The sequence below is a fragment of the Gobio gobio genome (genome assembly GCF_949357685.1).
Source record: "Gobio gobio genome assembly, chromosome: 24".
NCBI classification, from domain to species: domain Eukaryota; kingdom Metazoa; phylum Chordata; class Actinopteri; order Cypriniformes; family Gobionidae; genus Gobio; species Gobio gobio.
Window position 1 is genome coordinate 2,960,428 of NC_137120.1, and position 17,028 is coordinate 2,977,455.

The 17,028-nt window shown below is 40.4% G+C and overlaps 1 protein-coding gene across 1 annotated transcript in view; it reads left to right on the plus strand.

Moving 5' to 3' along the window:
- Window positions 1-4,055: 4,055 nt before the first annotated feature.
- The window catches only part of LOC307120811 (fibrillin-2-like), a gene marked incomplete at its 3' end in the record, with an annotated part of 79,845 nt that continues 66,872 nt past the window's right edge, over window positions 4,056-17,028 (plus strand). Inside the window, exons 1-4 of the mRNA XM_079807986.1 lie at window positions 4,056-4,120; window positions 5,771-6,073; window positions 12,268-12,350; window positions 12,888-12,986. Of these exons, the coding sequence (XP_079664112.1) occupies window positions 5,898-6,073; window positions 12,268-12,350; window positions 12,888-12,986 (358 nt within the window). The 5' untranslated portion in view covers window positions 4,056-4,120; window positions 5,771-5,897. The remainder of the gene's footprint in view (window positions 4,121-5,770; window positions 6,074-12,267; window positions 12,351-12,887; window positions 12,987-17,028) is intronic.

The window sequence follows — 17,028 nt, forward strand, 5'->3', positions numbered from 1 at the left end:
TAAATAAATAAATAAATAAATAAATAAATAAATAAATAAATAAATAAATAAATAAATAAATAAATGTAAAAAAGCAAAAATAAATAAAAATACATAGAAAAGCAAAAAAAAAATAATATTATTAATACATTTATTTTCTTATTTATGTATGTATTAATTTTTTTCCATATGTATTTATTTCTTATTTTATTTGTCTACATTTATTCATTTCTATTTTTATTTATTTCCACATTTATTTATTTCTACATTTCTTTGTGCGTAGGGTAATGAGGAGGGCGTGGTTTACCTCAGACATAGCAATCGAGCTCAGAGTAGGCGAGGGCGAAGCGTTGAGGCCACAGTGACACCTTGTGGTCGAAATACAATAAGTATAGCCCACTGACGTCGATACTGTCTGTGACTTGGATAGGTTTATGGCCAAAATCTTAAATCTTACTGTCTGACATGGATAGGCTACTCTTTGTTCCGGACATGGCCGTAGAACATCGTCTGGTCTGGATTTGTAAAATGTCCTGGGCTAACAAACATGAACAGCAACATCTTGTTGTCTCGATTTGTCTCGACGCAACTGTAACCGACGCCTCGTTCTATTTTGGATCTTTGAAATATGCATTGTATTTTAAGCGTTTGTCACATGTTGAGCATGTACAAATAGGAAATATGAAAGTGAAGTGGATTTATGGTTTCATTTCAAATGCTTGCGTCGACGTCACTGTAGCCTATATGTGCGCTGCTTCCTTTCCGTGTGTTCTGACTGGAGCGCTGTTCTTGGTTATGTAAATGCTAAGGGAACATTACATTTCACAAACATTATGGGAACGATACTTTTGAATGTTCTTTTTTTGCTAACATTTCCATTAAGTTATGGAAACGTACTGTTCTCTGAACATTTAGAACATCTATTATTTTTTATATATTTTCTTGGTTACACTAACGTCAAGGGAACATTCCATTTTGCTAACACTGTTGGAGCATTACTTTTGAATGTCCTGAAACAAATAGTAACATTTAAAAAATGTTAGACAATCTAGAGCGTCTAAAACGTTCCATGAATGACCTATAAATGCTAACATTTGAGAATGTTATTAAAGACCAGATAGCATTGAACGAACGTTCTATTAAAGGGGTGATGAATTGAGAAATCAACTTTCCTTTGAGCTTTTGGTATATAAAAGTTAATCGTGATATAAGAATATCCTGTAAGTTTCCAAGCTGAAAACGTCCTTGTTAGTCAAAGAAAAGCTTTTATAGACACCAGGCCCAGAAAACGAGAGATCTCAGAATATGTCGACCACTGACGTCATAGGACGCAGAAACACCGCCTCAAGCCCCGCCCACCGACTCGTGGAGCTAAACGGGTCGCGCTACCGAGCAATAAACATGCCGGTTCCAGTTCACGTGCGTAAGACATTGAGCGTTTGTTCGCTTCATTTCACCGCAGAATCGATTATAAACAAGACTGGATTTGCAGACATATTGAGATTAAAACACAATGCAGTTCTTCTATATTGGATCCGACAGGAACGTTGCAACACACTTATGCGAGTAAAACATGTTTTTATGTGTTAGTATTGCATTGTTACAGATCGTTTGATGTCTATTGATTACATACCTTAGCACGCGGTCACAGGCTGGAGAAGCTGTTATTGGTTCATTCGGGATCAGACTCGGACTTTAAACGCCAGCTCGCAAAGCCCAAAGTCCCCGGGGCTATGTGTTTTTCAGACGGGCTATCACCTTTCTTGCGCGCACGCCTGTGTGTGTGTGTGTGTGCGGTTTGCGGTTATATTCACTGATGATCGGGCGAAATGATACAGAAATAACATTCCAATCAATCGCGGGTGGATGAGAGATGAATCTTTGTGTTTGTTTGATAAAGATATTTTTCGAGCCCTGTGAGCGTTTCTCCAGACGCTTTCAAAACAATTCTTCGTGTGTACTAACAGGGGAGCGGAAACTCATTAAATTATGCAAATCTTATCCAATCCTAGCCGTGGGTGTTTACTTGCGAGTGTTCAGTGTGGCACGCCCATCAAAACCGAGTGTTTTTCAGAGAGCTTCAAAACCAAGGCAGAAAATAGCCTACTACTGATTCATTATGATGTTTCTGAATGTTAAAACCATGCAAACGTCATAAGTTGACCTCAGACAACAGTATAAAAAAGTAAAAAAGCCAGTTCATGACACCTTTAACGTTACTAGAAGAACATTTGTTCATACTTCGAGAGGACCTTGCCAGAATGTTCTGAGAATGTTCCCTGTTAGCTGGAATGCTTGCTAATTCTTACATTAATCGAAAGCAGCGTTTAGGATTTTCATATGTTTATAGTCCCTGGAATAAACCAAGACGGTCACGAGATTAGTCATAAAATGACTCATTCTTTATCATCTTCCTGGAAAGACTCTGCACCGCATGTCGCATCCTCTATGGGCGCAAACATACTGTTCAACACAACCTGTCAGATGTTGAGGGGGAGTCAAAAGGAAAGGGAAAGTGGGCTCAGCGCACAATGTGGTTCTGTTTAGGGGTGAGCCGTGTGGGTCTTGGAGAAAGACGTCTCTGCCAAGAACATTGCTCCGATCTCATTTCGTCTCAAACACTCGAGAGCGAGGGGGATCGGAAAACACGCCACAAATCATTTCTATGACCATGTATTTTACATGACGTAGGCGATTTAATCACGAGATGTGCTCAAACACAATTCCACACTGATTTCTTCCATTAACTTTTACGACATTGGGAACTAACATATTTTAAGATCGTTTTGCACTACTGAGAGGCAAAACAAGCACGATAAATGCACGGGTGATGGAGGCTGTTCTTCTAATTGCTCAGACAACACAAGCATCTATGTTTTTCAAACCTGCTGACTCAGTTTGGCCGCTTCAACAACGTTGTCACTCGCATTTGGGTTGTGCTCAGCTGTTTGACCACCCAGGTGGAGCGTCGTGTCTTACAGCCAATTAAAATCAGGCAGGCAGAGTGAGAAAACAAAGCTTTTCATCCTGTTTGACTAACACTGAATTATTCGCCCTTTTAATTGAGCCGGAATGACCTTCCATCAGATTTTGACCTTCCATCTTGGCTTTTGAGGCAAAGCAATATATAATGTTTAGTATTAAATTAATAGTAAAACAACTTTGGGCAACTTTTTTGTGTGGACTATGGAAATAAAGCCTGTATGAAACGTTTTTATGTATTATATATATATATATATATATATATATATATATATATATATATATATATATATATATATATATATATATAGACCCTGGAGCACAAAACCAGTCTCACAGGTATATTTGTGGCAATTGTATGGGTCAAATAAATTTTTTGTTCAAGCCAAAAATCATTAGGATATTAAGTAAAGATCATGTTCTATGAAGATATTTTGTAAATCTCCTACCGTAAATATATCAAAAATGTATTATTAGTAGTAATATGAGTTGCTAAGGACTATATTTGGACAACTTTAAAGGTGATATTCTCAATATTTTGATTTTTTTTGCACCCTCATATTCCAGATTTTCAAAAATTGTATCTGGGCCAAATATTGTCCTGTCCTAACAAACCATACTTCAACGAAAAAGAAAAAAAAAATTAACGCTTATGTACTAAAAAATACACTTATGACTGGTTTTGTGGTCCAGGGTCTCAAACACACACACACACACACACACACACACACACACACACACACACACACACACACACACACACACACACACACACACACACACACACACACACACACACACACACACACACACACACACACACACAGACTTATTTAAATAGCAACTCAGTTCAATACAATCATTCAAAGGATAATTCCATTGTTTGTACTGTAGGAGAAATGTTCTAAATCATATACTTAGCTTTTCTTTTTCATTCACTCTTTCAGTCATGTGAATAATGGTTGGTTAGTGCAAGGGGACAGTCAGTGGGTTCAAACCCCCTCCTCTGAGGCTCTTCAACCAAAGCACCTCCCCTCGACCTATCAGGGTAATTCACTTACTTTCCTCTTTCTCACAAGGGCTACAGTGCAGTTTTCCATTCAAGGGAACATATCCCGTGACAATAACGGACTCCTCCAGGCATTCCAAGACATCTGAGGTATTTCGGCTTCAATATCCTGATTATTTGTGCATCCGTTTCAACGAAGCGCTCATTATATGCACCGCGATTGTAATTTGAAATGCAGGAAATATATAATTGAACGGGGATTAAGAAATGTGCTACTTTGCAACACTTAATTTGAAGCAAAAAAAGATATTGGTGACGTTAACCCGGCGTTTATTTCCCTACAGCCTGTTGACCGGCTAACTCCTTTAAAACTCAAATAAAAGTGTTATGCTGGTACACGACGGAAGAAAAAATAAGTTTAAAAGTGGGAAAAGTTATGAAGTTTTTAAATATGAAAAACGGGATTGTTAGAAATAGCCTACTTTAGATTGTTTAAACGCATTACATCTGCAACTGTCTGACGTTCGTGAAAAATAGATTAAATTACAACTACAATTATCAGCGGGTTATTGGAAACCTGTTAATGTAATCGCGAAGTCTGTCGTGATGTGTGTAGGCTACATCGTGAACGCGTTTGCCTCAGCAAACTCAGCAAACTTTTTTTCTAGCGCTTCTTTTTTTCTTCTCTTCACAAAGGAAACTCTCACGTGCTGTCATTTTTTTAACGTCCTAATTAAAGTACAATATGTTGAATTGTGTCACGGCTTAAGAGCGGAAAAGCGGACGACGTGTAGGCTAATTCATAATACCTCTGATAGATGATTGTTGTCATTGATGTTTTTTTTTCTTTGTTCGCGCCGCGATTAGCACCGCCCACCTGAAAACTCCTCAGACTTTCCCTCTCAGATTTACCAGCCCTGTCATCATCAGATAAACTGGGATTTAACCGACTTTAACATAATTATTATAAAGTAGATGCAGTTTTTAACGTAAAACAATATTAATTGTTTGCTTTTATCAAAAGCTACTTATAATGCATTCAACGTTTATCAGAATATACATACTGTAAAAGGTTGTTCCTCATTGATGTTTTTTTTTGCAATTATATCCAACAAACTCTTCAAACTTTCCTTCTCCGACTTACTAGACTACCATCTTAGATGGCGTACTGTAATTTAACTAACTTCTCATTAAATCAACATTTTAAGGCTTTGATGTTTGCAAAAGCAATTTACAGTGCAATAGAGATATATGTTTTAATATGGAATACCATTAAAAAATCTAGGAGACATCCAGTTTACCTTTGTTAAAGAATGTCCTTGTTAAGCAGCGTGCCCACTTTGCAGAGGTTTTATATTTGCAACACAAATATATCAGGCTGAAAAGAAAACTGTAAAATCTCGCTGTGTTTTTTTGGCCATCCCCATTTCTGCCATGGTTCTAAATCTTTTGAGGCCCATTATTTACCCTAAAATCTTAGTTTTAATGAGCCGGTTGAGGACAAAACCAGGAGTCCAGTCTTGGCCAGGAGTTGGTTATTTCTACAGCGAACGCACACTAAGATAGTCTAAGTGGGCCTGTAAAAGGATGCGGGCTGGCGCTTAAAGAGCTGTACGGTTTGCCTGGAATAATACTACACTTTATAAAGAAACTCCATCATCGACCGTGGGCGATTTAATGGCTAAATTTATGAGGGGGCACATTTGTTCATATGTTCACTGTATATATGCCAAATAGGCTAAGCAGTAAAGGGAACGAGAATGAAAATAAGAATGCAAAGGTTGTCTTCTCTTTGTACAGCCTTCAGCCTGGAGTGCTCTTGGATCACATAAGTTTGCGTCTGAAGAGCTCATTGGAAAGGAAGAGTTTTATTGTGGTTGAGGCACGTTTGAAGGTGCTTAAGGAGTCGCACAGCAGGGGCCAATCAATGGGAGTGTGGAAGCTGGCCAAGGTGGTGCTCGGATGGGCTGCGGTCTGGTTGGCCGCGGTCTATTCGGTGCGGGCGCAAGGAGATGGAGACATCCAGGCCAGCCGATTCACTGGAAAACCTGAGGGGGAGGTGCAACAGAGGGTCCGTCGGAGAGGCCAGGAGTCCCTCAGGGGGTAAGAGCTTTTTCAGTCACGTCCTGCTCCTGTTCTCTGTCAGTTTCATTTTTGAAGTGGACACGTTAATGGTTTGACCATATGAGGCGGAGAGTTTAACTCAACTTTTATTACCAGAAGTACAGAATATTCATTTAAGAGTTGGTGTATCCCATCCTAAAAGCTTGATTTCAAAGCTAGCATTAGTTTCTTCAGACAGTGCAATAAATGCTGCAGTAGATTTCTGTTGCAACCTGCTGTGCTGTTTGGGTTAGAGCCAAACTGGGTTCAAAGTTCGATTGGTCTCTAAAAAGGCAACATATGTGATGGAGCCAGCTGCAGAAGTGTTGTGAATCGGCAGTGGAGGAATTTTAAGTACTGAAATGCCTCAGTATGTTGGTCATGACAGCAGGAGTGTCATTTCCTACTGATAACTTAAGCTGCTGAAAGACATTATTGTTTGGCTATCGCAAATTTTACATCTACATGTCTCCTAGAAGAATGCATAGGGGGTTTTTAGGTCTCAAATTTTGGCTGAACGTTGAGGTAAATAAACACACTCAAATATATTGAAAGAGGAGTGATTGCGTGATAGATATTTTTCCAAGCCCTCCAGTGCCTCTCAAACCCTGCATCTGCATTTGCCTCCACAAAGCCTAAGCTGTGTATTTTTCTAATTTTTGGGAAAACAATGGTTGTTTTGTGTCGTGCGGCCCTCTTATGTTTGCAACGGTTATTCCAATCATCCGCTCATCTGTACTTGCTTATAACTCCCCTACAAACTGCAACAGGAAATGAGGTATTCTGATTACTCGGGTGGGGGGGGGGGGGGGGGGCTCCAACAAGGGACATTTGTTTTCAAGGAGGTGAGAAAGAGAATTTTACAACAGAGACATGTCTCCAATTTATGGATCCTTATTTAATCAGGAAAGGGGTTTTCAGTACAGGTCTGAAAGAAATCTAGCAAGGTCAAACAGAAACTTCATGATTAGCACAGTGGTTTGCGGTTCAGTAAATACTGAGTTCCAGAAACAATAGCGATGTTCTGTATGTGTACACCAGTGCCAGAAGTGGGACCAATGGTAGTTGACCTGTATCGCACCCAAAAGTGAGTCAACTGAACTGAACTGAATTTTGGCCAGTTTTCCAGGTAAATTAAGAGGGAGAATCTGATCCGGTCAGTGAAGCAGAACCATGTGGCTGTGAGTCAATTGAGAAATGTGCCATGGTGCCCTTTTGAGAGCCCATGCTAAACACAAACTAGCCCAAAGGGATGTAGGGACTTGCACGGTTTCCAGATTGTTCCCATCCAACAATTCCCTTTGATTAAGGCAAGACGTTGAACTTGAGACTGTTGAGTCTTAAAGAAAGGTCTAATCACTTCTAAGCACTATTTGTAATCCTATTTACATACCAGCACAGTGTAAGAATGTCCCTTAAAGGGTTAGTTTACCCCAAAATGAAAATTCTGTCATTAATTACCCTCATGTCGTTCCAAACCCGTAAGTATTTTGTTCATCTTTGGAACACAAATGAAGATCTTTTTGATCAAATCTGAGAGCCTCCTTTGACAGCTACGCAACTACCACTATGATGCTTTAAAAAGTTCATAAAGAGATAGTAAAAGTAATCCATATGAATTGAGCAGTTTAGTCAACATTTTCTGAAGAGACATGATGGCTTTATATGCTGAACAGATTTAATTTAGGCCTTTATTCACATTTAAACATTGATCCGCGAACATAAACAAAAGCTAAAACTAAACCTGGTTGACATGCATGAACAAAACTCATTGCTGAAGCTCAAACGTGATGCGTAACACAAGAATGAACCTCATTGGTTTTTGCTGAAGCTCAAACGTGATGTGTAACACGAGAATGAACCTCATTGGTTCTTGCTGAAGCTCAAACGTGCTGCGTAACACGAGAATGAACCTCATTGGTTTTTGCTGAAGCTCAAACGTGATGCGTAACACAAGAATGAACCTCATTGGTTTTTGCTGAAGCTCAAACGTGATGTGTAATACGAGAATGAACCTCATTGGTTCTTGCTGAAGCTCAAACGTGCTGCGTAACACAAGAATGAACCTCACTGGTTCTCGCTGAAGCTCAAACGTGATGCGTAACACGAGAATGAACCTCATTGGTTCTTGCTGAAGCTCAAACGTGATGCGTAACACAAGAATTAACCACATTGGTTCTCGCAGAAGCTCAAACGTGCTGCGTAACACGAGAATGAACCTCATTGGTTCTTGCTGAAGCTCAAACGTGCTGTGTAACACGAGAATGAACCTCATTGGTTCTCGCTGAAGCTCAAACGTTCTGTGTAACACGAGAATGAAACTCATTGGTTCTCGCTGAAGCTCAAACGTGCTGCGTAACACGAGAATGAACCTCATTGGTTCTCGCTGAAGCTCAAACGTGATGCGTAACATGAGAATGAACCTCATTGGTTCTTGAGAAGCTCAAATGTGATGCGTAACACAAGAATTAATCTCATTGGTTCTTGCCGAAGCTCAAACGTGATGCGTAACACTAGAATGAACCGCATTGGTTCTTGAGAAGCTCAAACGTGATGCGTAACACTAGAATGAACCGCATTGGTTCTTGAGAAGCTCAAACGTGATGCGTAACACGAGAATGAACCGCATTGGTTCTTGAGAAGCTCAAACGTGATGCGTAACACAAGAATGAACCTCATTGGTTCTCGCTGAAGCTCAAACGTGCTGCGTAACACGAGAATGAACCTCATTGGTTCTTGCCGAAGCTCAAACGTGCTGCGTAACACAAGAATGAACCTCATTGGTTCTTGAGAAGCTCAAACGTGATGAGTAACACGAGAATGAACCTCATTGGTTCTTGAGAAGCTGAAACGTGATGCGTAACACAAGAATGAACCTCATTGGTTCTTGAGAAGCTCAAACGTGATGAGTAACACGAGAATGAACCTCATTGGTTCTTGAGAAGCTCAAACGTGATGCGTAACACAAGAATGAACCTCATGAGTTCTTGCGGAAGCTGAAACGAGTTGATATTGTGTATATGTGAATAAAAGCCTAAATTCAATCTGTTCAACATATAAAGCGATCGAGTCTCGTCAGAAAATTTGGACTAAACCGCTCAATTCATATGGATTAGTTTTGCGACCTATTTATGAACTTTTTGAAGCGTCAAAGTGGTAGTAGCATAGCTGTTAACTGAGGGACAGAAAGCACTTCATTTGTGTCCCGAAGATGAACGAAAGTCTTACGGGTTTGGAACGACGCGAGAGTGAGTAATTTAAGACTGAATTTTCATTTTTGGATGAACTATCCCTTTAAAAACCCCTGATTATAATGATTTTGCACATGAAAATGCACATTTGATCTTCTGCAGAGACGCCGACCAATAAAGCCAAGTTATCCAGGGTCAGGCAGTTTAAGAGAGCTGCAGTAGGTGATTTGGAGCTTACTGGCACTCCTCGCTAGGCATAATTTGGCTCTCAGATTGGAGGAGTCTGATCACATTGCGTTTGGGGGCCTCTTAAATGAAGGTAAAGTCTGGGAGACTGCTATAAAAGCAATGGGCTTGGGGTGAGAATATGATTATGCGGTTCTCGTCTATCGATGCCAACTCTGACAATTTTTGATGAGTACAAAGCCAGCACCGTGCTCATGGTCGATGTTTTTCAAAGTCTTGCTGGCTTGGCCAGGGTTTCTCTTAATTTTCTCAACATGTCTCTGAGGCAATGTCAGCTCCACTGGACTCCAAAGATGGGCTTGAGTTCTTCCAGAACGCTTGATGTTTGCACCCCCAGAGAGACTGAGTTCTTTGTCTTGGATTTATATTCTTTTAACAGCTGAAAGTACATGCCAGTCAAAGGAAAACAATCCTTCTTGGACACCAAAGAGCTTGGTTAAAGCCAATAACATTTTGTTATGGAATTGTTCTTTGTAGAAATACAATACAGAAAAATGGCCTCAAATTCGTTTCAATACCTCATGCGAGAATGACCCAACTGAAAAAAGAAAAGCAGCACGTTTTACTTTTTTCAGTGGGGTTTGTCATCTAACCAGTGGAAAGGAAGACGCAGATCTGATAAGTGTATCCTTATGTGTGCATAGTAGCATGCCTAGAAATTCTTATCGTCTTATAAAATGCACTCATTGTAGTGTACCAAACTTAGCTAATTGCTTTCTGTTGTTTATTCACGATACCATCAGTCGCTCCAGAGCTCCAAAGTGTCTTGTGGACCAGCTTAGGCAAGAAAGATAGCATTCTCTCGCATGGTTTTTATGCATGAAATCATATGGAGCGACCTTTCCTCGTTGCATTAAAAGTGTATAGTCTAGACGGCAGTGTGATTTGAGTTCATTAGGGTCAGGGGCTTGAAACAGGCCAAGTTGGACAAGGAAAAGGTCTTGGAGATCCAGAGGCTTTACGCACTGGGATCGTTATAATGTTAAAACAACCGTGCCATTAGCTCATTGGTCCTGGACTGGAGTTTGCAGCAATCGTGGGGGCTGGGAGCAAATGTCTCTGAAGTGACCTTTAACCTCTTTAGGGGTGGGATAGAATTGTGCTATCTTTCTGCATCCTCTCCAAGATATCCCACAAGAATTAGAGAGAGCTCCTGTTCAGTTTTTATGACCTCACAGAAAACTGGCTGTCAAAGCATCCCGATTTCCTATCTCAGGCTTGTCCTGACCTTTTGCCTTACTGGAATTCAGTTCATGAGTGTTTTTTAGGGCTCAAAAGTCGTAAAGTTGGCCTGCTTTATCCGGAGATCTGCTTGCAAATCTCTTGCTCGAGGGCGGCTGGTAGGCTGCCCTGTAAATGAAAAAGGATTTGACCTAGTGAAGTGAATTGAATTGATCCATCTAGCTGAAGAAGTCACATGGTCTTTCCAGGTATTTGCCTGGTAGCAAAGAACCCGTTCCCAATTTATATCTCTCTTTGAGGTGGCGGTTTGTGTTCGAGATGATGGGTTCTGTAAATGTTCTTCATTTAGTGGTGGTAAACACACAGTACTACAACTAATACATTTAATAGTTTGCACAAGGATTGCATGTTTGAAATGCAGTTTACTCAGCTTTCTAGTACTCACTGCAGATGCTTCACAACCACCCAAAGCAGTATTCGAGCATAAAGACGTGTGAACACACGGAAAAGCGTTGGATTTAAGAACGAAGAGATTGTTTTTTTGCGTCCAGGGATAGCCTTCTTGGAGTTTCAGACTTAATTCTTCAGGCTCCAGTTGAGAAATAAGACTCTTTGTTTCCACATTGCTGATAATTCATCATCTTCTGGTCTAATTTCCGCTGCTGCTTTTGTTTTCAACCGCCCAACTCCCAACCCCCCCAAACTTTTCACTTCCACTTGTTTTCTTTACCTCCCACTGATTCTTGCCCTTTCCCCAGCATTTTCCGTTTTCACGTTTCAACATCTAGCCCTCCATCGGCCTCTACTCTTCCACATCTCTCTTGGTTTTTGCTGTTAGTGGTTGTGTCGTCTGGCAATGCGGTTTGAAATCCATCAAAAGATTCAAACTGCAGCTGCTCGTCCCCAGGTGACTGACATCAGTAAACATCTTGACTTGTAGAGGAAAGGAATGTATGCGTGTGTGTAGAAAGACAGATGTACCTTGTGGTTTTTTTAAAGGTCCATTTACGGCAGGCTTAACTTGGTGCTGATAGAAATAAAACTGTTTTCACAGTGAGTGTCCAGGTTTGACAGAGATCCTAAGGACTTGTTGGAAAGAAACGGCTAAAGCTGCCTCCAAGCTGTCAATTACCAGCTGGTCGTTATGGATCAAGTCATATACACTGAACAGTGAGGCCCATAACATGGTGCAGGGTTTGTTCCTAAGAAGCACAGGACTTTGGGGTTGGTCCTGTCATTAATCACATATATCATGACTAAGACAGACGCTTTTCTCTGGACTAACTCTCGGTGAGAAAATTGCCAAAAAAACAGCTCATGGATGAGCGCATTTGGGAACGTAAGAGTAGCTTCAGTAAATATTTCTGTCTCAGGAAGTTTAGTTATGGTCCTACTCAAAACAAACTCTCTTTATGTTTTCCCGGGTAAGTCCTTTGGGGTCATTGTATGTATTGAGCCGGATTTATTGCAAAGGGTCAGAAGGTCTTTGAGACTGTAGATATTTCATTGTGTTGAAACGCTCATGATTAATATTTGCTTTCTGTAAATTTAATGGACTTGTTTTTGTTGTTTCAGGCCCAATGTATGTGGTTCCCGCTTTCACTCGTATTGCTGTCCAGGATGGAAAACACTTCCCGGAGGAAACCAGTGTATAGTTCGTAAGTATCTGTTGTATTTGTTTTTAAAGCTGCATGCCAAAGATGCCATTAAACAATTATCAAAGTAACTATACAGTACACTCACCACAGAGCTTTTAGCCTTAGGCTAACTGCGGTTAAGTGCCTACAATGATAGCAGGGGATTTGGGGTTTGACCCCAGAGCCTCAAACCACAACACAACCCCCAAGAGATAAAGACTTCGCTCAGGAAGATAAGACCCAGGCTCTGTTTAGCATACAGTATATACTGCCTACTTTTATGACTTTGTGTGCAACAAGTAACTTTCAAAAAGTAATGAATGCTTCTGGTGTTTTTGCATCCATGCAAATGCCACCAATCTTGGAAAACGACATGATTATTTTATTCCATGCATATAAAACTGCACATAACGTCACCCATCCTGACCAGCAAAATAAGTGACCAAAAGACCTGCCAACCATCTTAGTCCTAAAGCTGCACATGATTAATTATTATCTCTCTGTTCAGATCAAAATGCCTTTGCTGAACACTTCTCATGAATGTTTTTGTCTCTCCAGCGATCTGTAGGAACTCGTGTGGGGATGGTTTTTGTTCGAGGCCCAACATGTGTACCTGCTCCAGTGGTCATCTTGCCCCTAGCTGTGGGGCGGGCGCACGTGAGTTTGGTCATTTCGGTCTCCTTTTGTTCTTTGTGGACCATTAGAAAAACACATTGGCCCTCATTTATCAAAAGTGCGTACACCAAATTTCCAGCGTACACCTGGCGTACACTCAAAACCACGGTGACTTTGAGATTTATCAATATGGATGTTGGCGTACGGCACGCTCAAATCCTACACCAGCTCAGGAGGTGGTGTACGCAAATGCGCAGAAAAACAATTACTAACACCACAACTAACACCACAAAACGCACTGACAAAGATATGCTATTATGACCCACTGTAAAAAAACAACAACAACTAAAGCCCTATTCGCACGGGATAAGTAGGCTATTATCTGGGGACCTCGTGTGATTTAGAAATTACTCCCCCACATCTAAATTTTGCGTGGCGCATTCGCACGGGATAAACTGTGATTTTACTCGAATTTACTGACTTATCTCCCGGATATGATGTAAAGACTTGAAAATGTTTTTTCGTTATAGATATAGCTGAAATTAAACAGTCGTATCGATATCATTTTGATTGTTTTATAGAAATACAAATAATTTCATTTAGTTAGAGAACAGACGCAATTAAAAACGTAACTGAGCAATAATAACAATATACGACGGAAGATTCAGTTTCAAAGCTAAATGTAAAAGCGCCCATTTAAGCGAGTTGTCATTGTACTGTTCTGTTTTTTTGTTTTTCTTTAATAATAATATTAAACACGCCATTCAAGCAATTTACTCCCAAATTGGTGCTCATTCTAAAATGAAAGTAATCCGCGCGGCAGCACGGGAATTCATAACGGTTCGCATTTTATGCAGCCTAGCTCCATTCTTCGTGAAAGATAAAGATAGAAATGCGCACAGGACACAAAAACCTTGCAAAAATTATATACGATCCGCCTAATCCCGGCCAAATCACAGAGATGCCGATTCGCACGGGACTGTTATCACAGGACCTCGGTGTTTGGCGAAATATATAATTTGCCGGGGAATTTTTACTTTACATATTACAGACATGGCCGATTCGCACGGGATTAAGATCACAGACATTCTCTGCAATTATTACAAATCACCAGAGGTCCCCAGATAATACTAATCACGTGCGAATAGGGAAGTAATTATAAACTTAAGTGTTTATTTTTGTGCAACATGGACTTCAATGTTTAATTTGTGTGACTTTACCAAAGCATTTGATTTGTAGGCATATGTATTCCTCCAGTTGCGAGCCTGTGCGCTTTACCTGACGTTTCAGGGTTAGGCCCGACAGCTGCGCACGGACTGGGACTGAACATAATTCAGATTGACAAAATAATAAAAATGACATTCTTCTTCTTTTAAATAATAATAAAATAAATAATAATAATAACGACATTCCTCTTCTAAATAACAATAAGCGTCATTAATAATACAAATCATAATAATAAGAAGAAGAATCTTACAAATTGTCATGCAATTATATTAATGTGAATGAATGGTACTCCACATCACATCATCATCACTATTGTACACCCCAATACATGTGACGTGATACGAAATTAAATGCTAATTATTTCAAAACAATGAATTGTGATAGGAAATTTCTCATCCAAACAGCTATTTAAACTGGATTTCCACCGTACACCTTTTTGTGGGCCCCTTTAATCCCACTCTTTAAACTCCCAAATAAAACAATTTAGTTTTTTTTCCCACTTCCCTGGTGATGGTCTCGATCTCCACGTCAGAGAAGTTTTGCTTCTTTGCCGTCTTTCGTGTGTCCATGGCGTAAAATGAGGGCGTGGGGGAGGCAGAGACTTGAATATATAGGGCCGTGTTATTCTAATGACGATCGTTTTCAGCCGCGGCATTTATCACGGGCAGGTTTTGCGTACGCCTGGATTTCAGAGGTGCGCACAGCTTCATAAATCAGGCGGTGAGAGGAGTGTAAGCATAATCTTACGCCAACATATACGTCAACCGTTTCTACGCAAGATTGATAAATGAGGGCCACTATGACTAGTTAATTGCTTCTTTTTTGAATTTTTGGTGCTTTCATTTATAGCCATAGTTTAGTAACAGGATATGAAAATGACTTTTAACAGCGTTTGGAACATACACTCTAATCACTAGGACAAAGCTTTGACTTTTTTCATATTTTTAACTTTCTTTAGTGTGTAATGTTTCTGTTTGATCATGAAAAGATCTGCAAAGTCCATCCAGCGGGCATTCTTCTCTATATCAGTGTCAGTGTTTCTGAACTCCCTGAAACGCCTCATTTGTAGTCTTGAGTTTTCTTCCGGGAACAAACACGTCACAATATTCCTCATTTAAATCATTCATATGCAGAATAAAGGGGCGGGGCCTGTTTGAGTTAGTTAGTGAAACTGGCGGTTATGGTAAGGGGAAGGTATATTTGAACTTTTCGTTGACATTTTCAACGATTTATTAGGTTAAGAGTTGAAATTGAGATACAGATGGCTGGAAATACTGTGTAATTCTTCTGACAGCGTATAGTGTTTCGTCCATTGAATCATTAGCTGATGTCAAGCTAAGAGCGTTTTCTGTTGAGATATGTTGAATTTGACACCACGTCCGCCGGTGAAAAACGTGATTGATTGTGTTTAGATGGCGCTGGGAAAAGTAATGACTGTTGGTAATTCATGGATGAGGTGTTTAGCATTAGCGCAGGTTTCTCTTACTGCACTTGCTCTCTGCCAGCGGCGTCCAGCCGTTTCTCAACGAATGCCTGGAATATGTGGTCATAGACAAATAAACCCAAATGCACCAAACCATAGGGTTCGGTCTCGTAAGCTGTAAAACCAGAGTCGATTTATTCGCCAATGAGAAATTGACCATCTAATTCAGCTGCCAGTTCCTTGTCTGTTTGAAAGCAAATGCTAAACATACGCTCATACTCTGTTTTGGCAGCCTTATGGGATTTGCGCGATCGGTAATGCTGTCATTACGCCTACCCGACCGCGTACCGTCTGCAGTGGTTGGGAGCGGCCACATTTATGAGTCAGTTATGAATTTGCAATTACTCCATAAATAACAAGCCGCCACACTGATGTTAGCTGTAGCCATTAGCGTCCAAAACACTGCTAACCTCTTTCTTTTCATCATTACAGTCTGATTACCGTCTCTCTCAATTGTATCCGCTGTTAGCAAGGTTATTTAAGTATAAGTAATAAACATACTATTATAGTATGATTTTTTTATTTTAGTTAGTTATTTTAATACTTCAACTTAAACGTTGTATTAAAGATACAACACTATAGTTCAAGAAACTATAAGATTCAAGCTTAAGCTCCACGACGTGAACTTGACGTTGACAGGCCACCACGAGAAAGAAACGGCCATAAAGGACCTCTGTTCCTCGGCCTCGCTCATGTTTCCTGCCGTCAGCGTAGCTTGTAAAAAGCTGACAGATGTGGCTGCTGCATACAGAGGTGCATTGTGGGGTGGGAGCCTCGGGGAGCCCCTTTTGTGTGTGCGCTAGCGTGAGCGCTTCAGCACGTGCAGCTCACTTAGCATGGGTCAGCGAGCGAGAGCGTCGCCCCTCCACCTGTAGGGGGCCGTCAGCAGGTCTAGCCGATGAAGTCATTTCCTGTGCTTCAGGAAAACACGGCCAGCGCTCAAACATTTACAGGCCTTGCAGTTGAAAGCATGCCATCAGCGAAAAAACATGTTTGATCTGCATCCAGCAGGATTTTTCATGTGAAATCAAATGAAAATAGGCGAACAAAAACGTTCAACTTTTACCCTCTTGTTTTGTTTTATTCTTTTTTACATTCATTTTAAAGGAGTAGGTCATGGCAGGCAAAGATGAAAGGAATAAATGATAAACTGTTATTTACATATCTTTGTCTGGGATAAGTAGTAGCTTGAATTATGTTGGGCTGAAACGTAATGGCACGATGCCTTTGTTTGGACAGAACCAAAGAGCTTGGCAAGAGCAACGTTTTGATGCAACCGATGGGGAACATCAATCTCTTTTTAAAACTCATCCCGTGATTGCTTGTGCTCATGTCATCTGCTTTTTTTTCTGAGTGCAATTTTAAATCGCAATA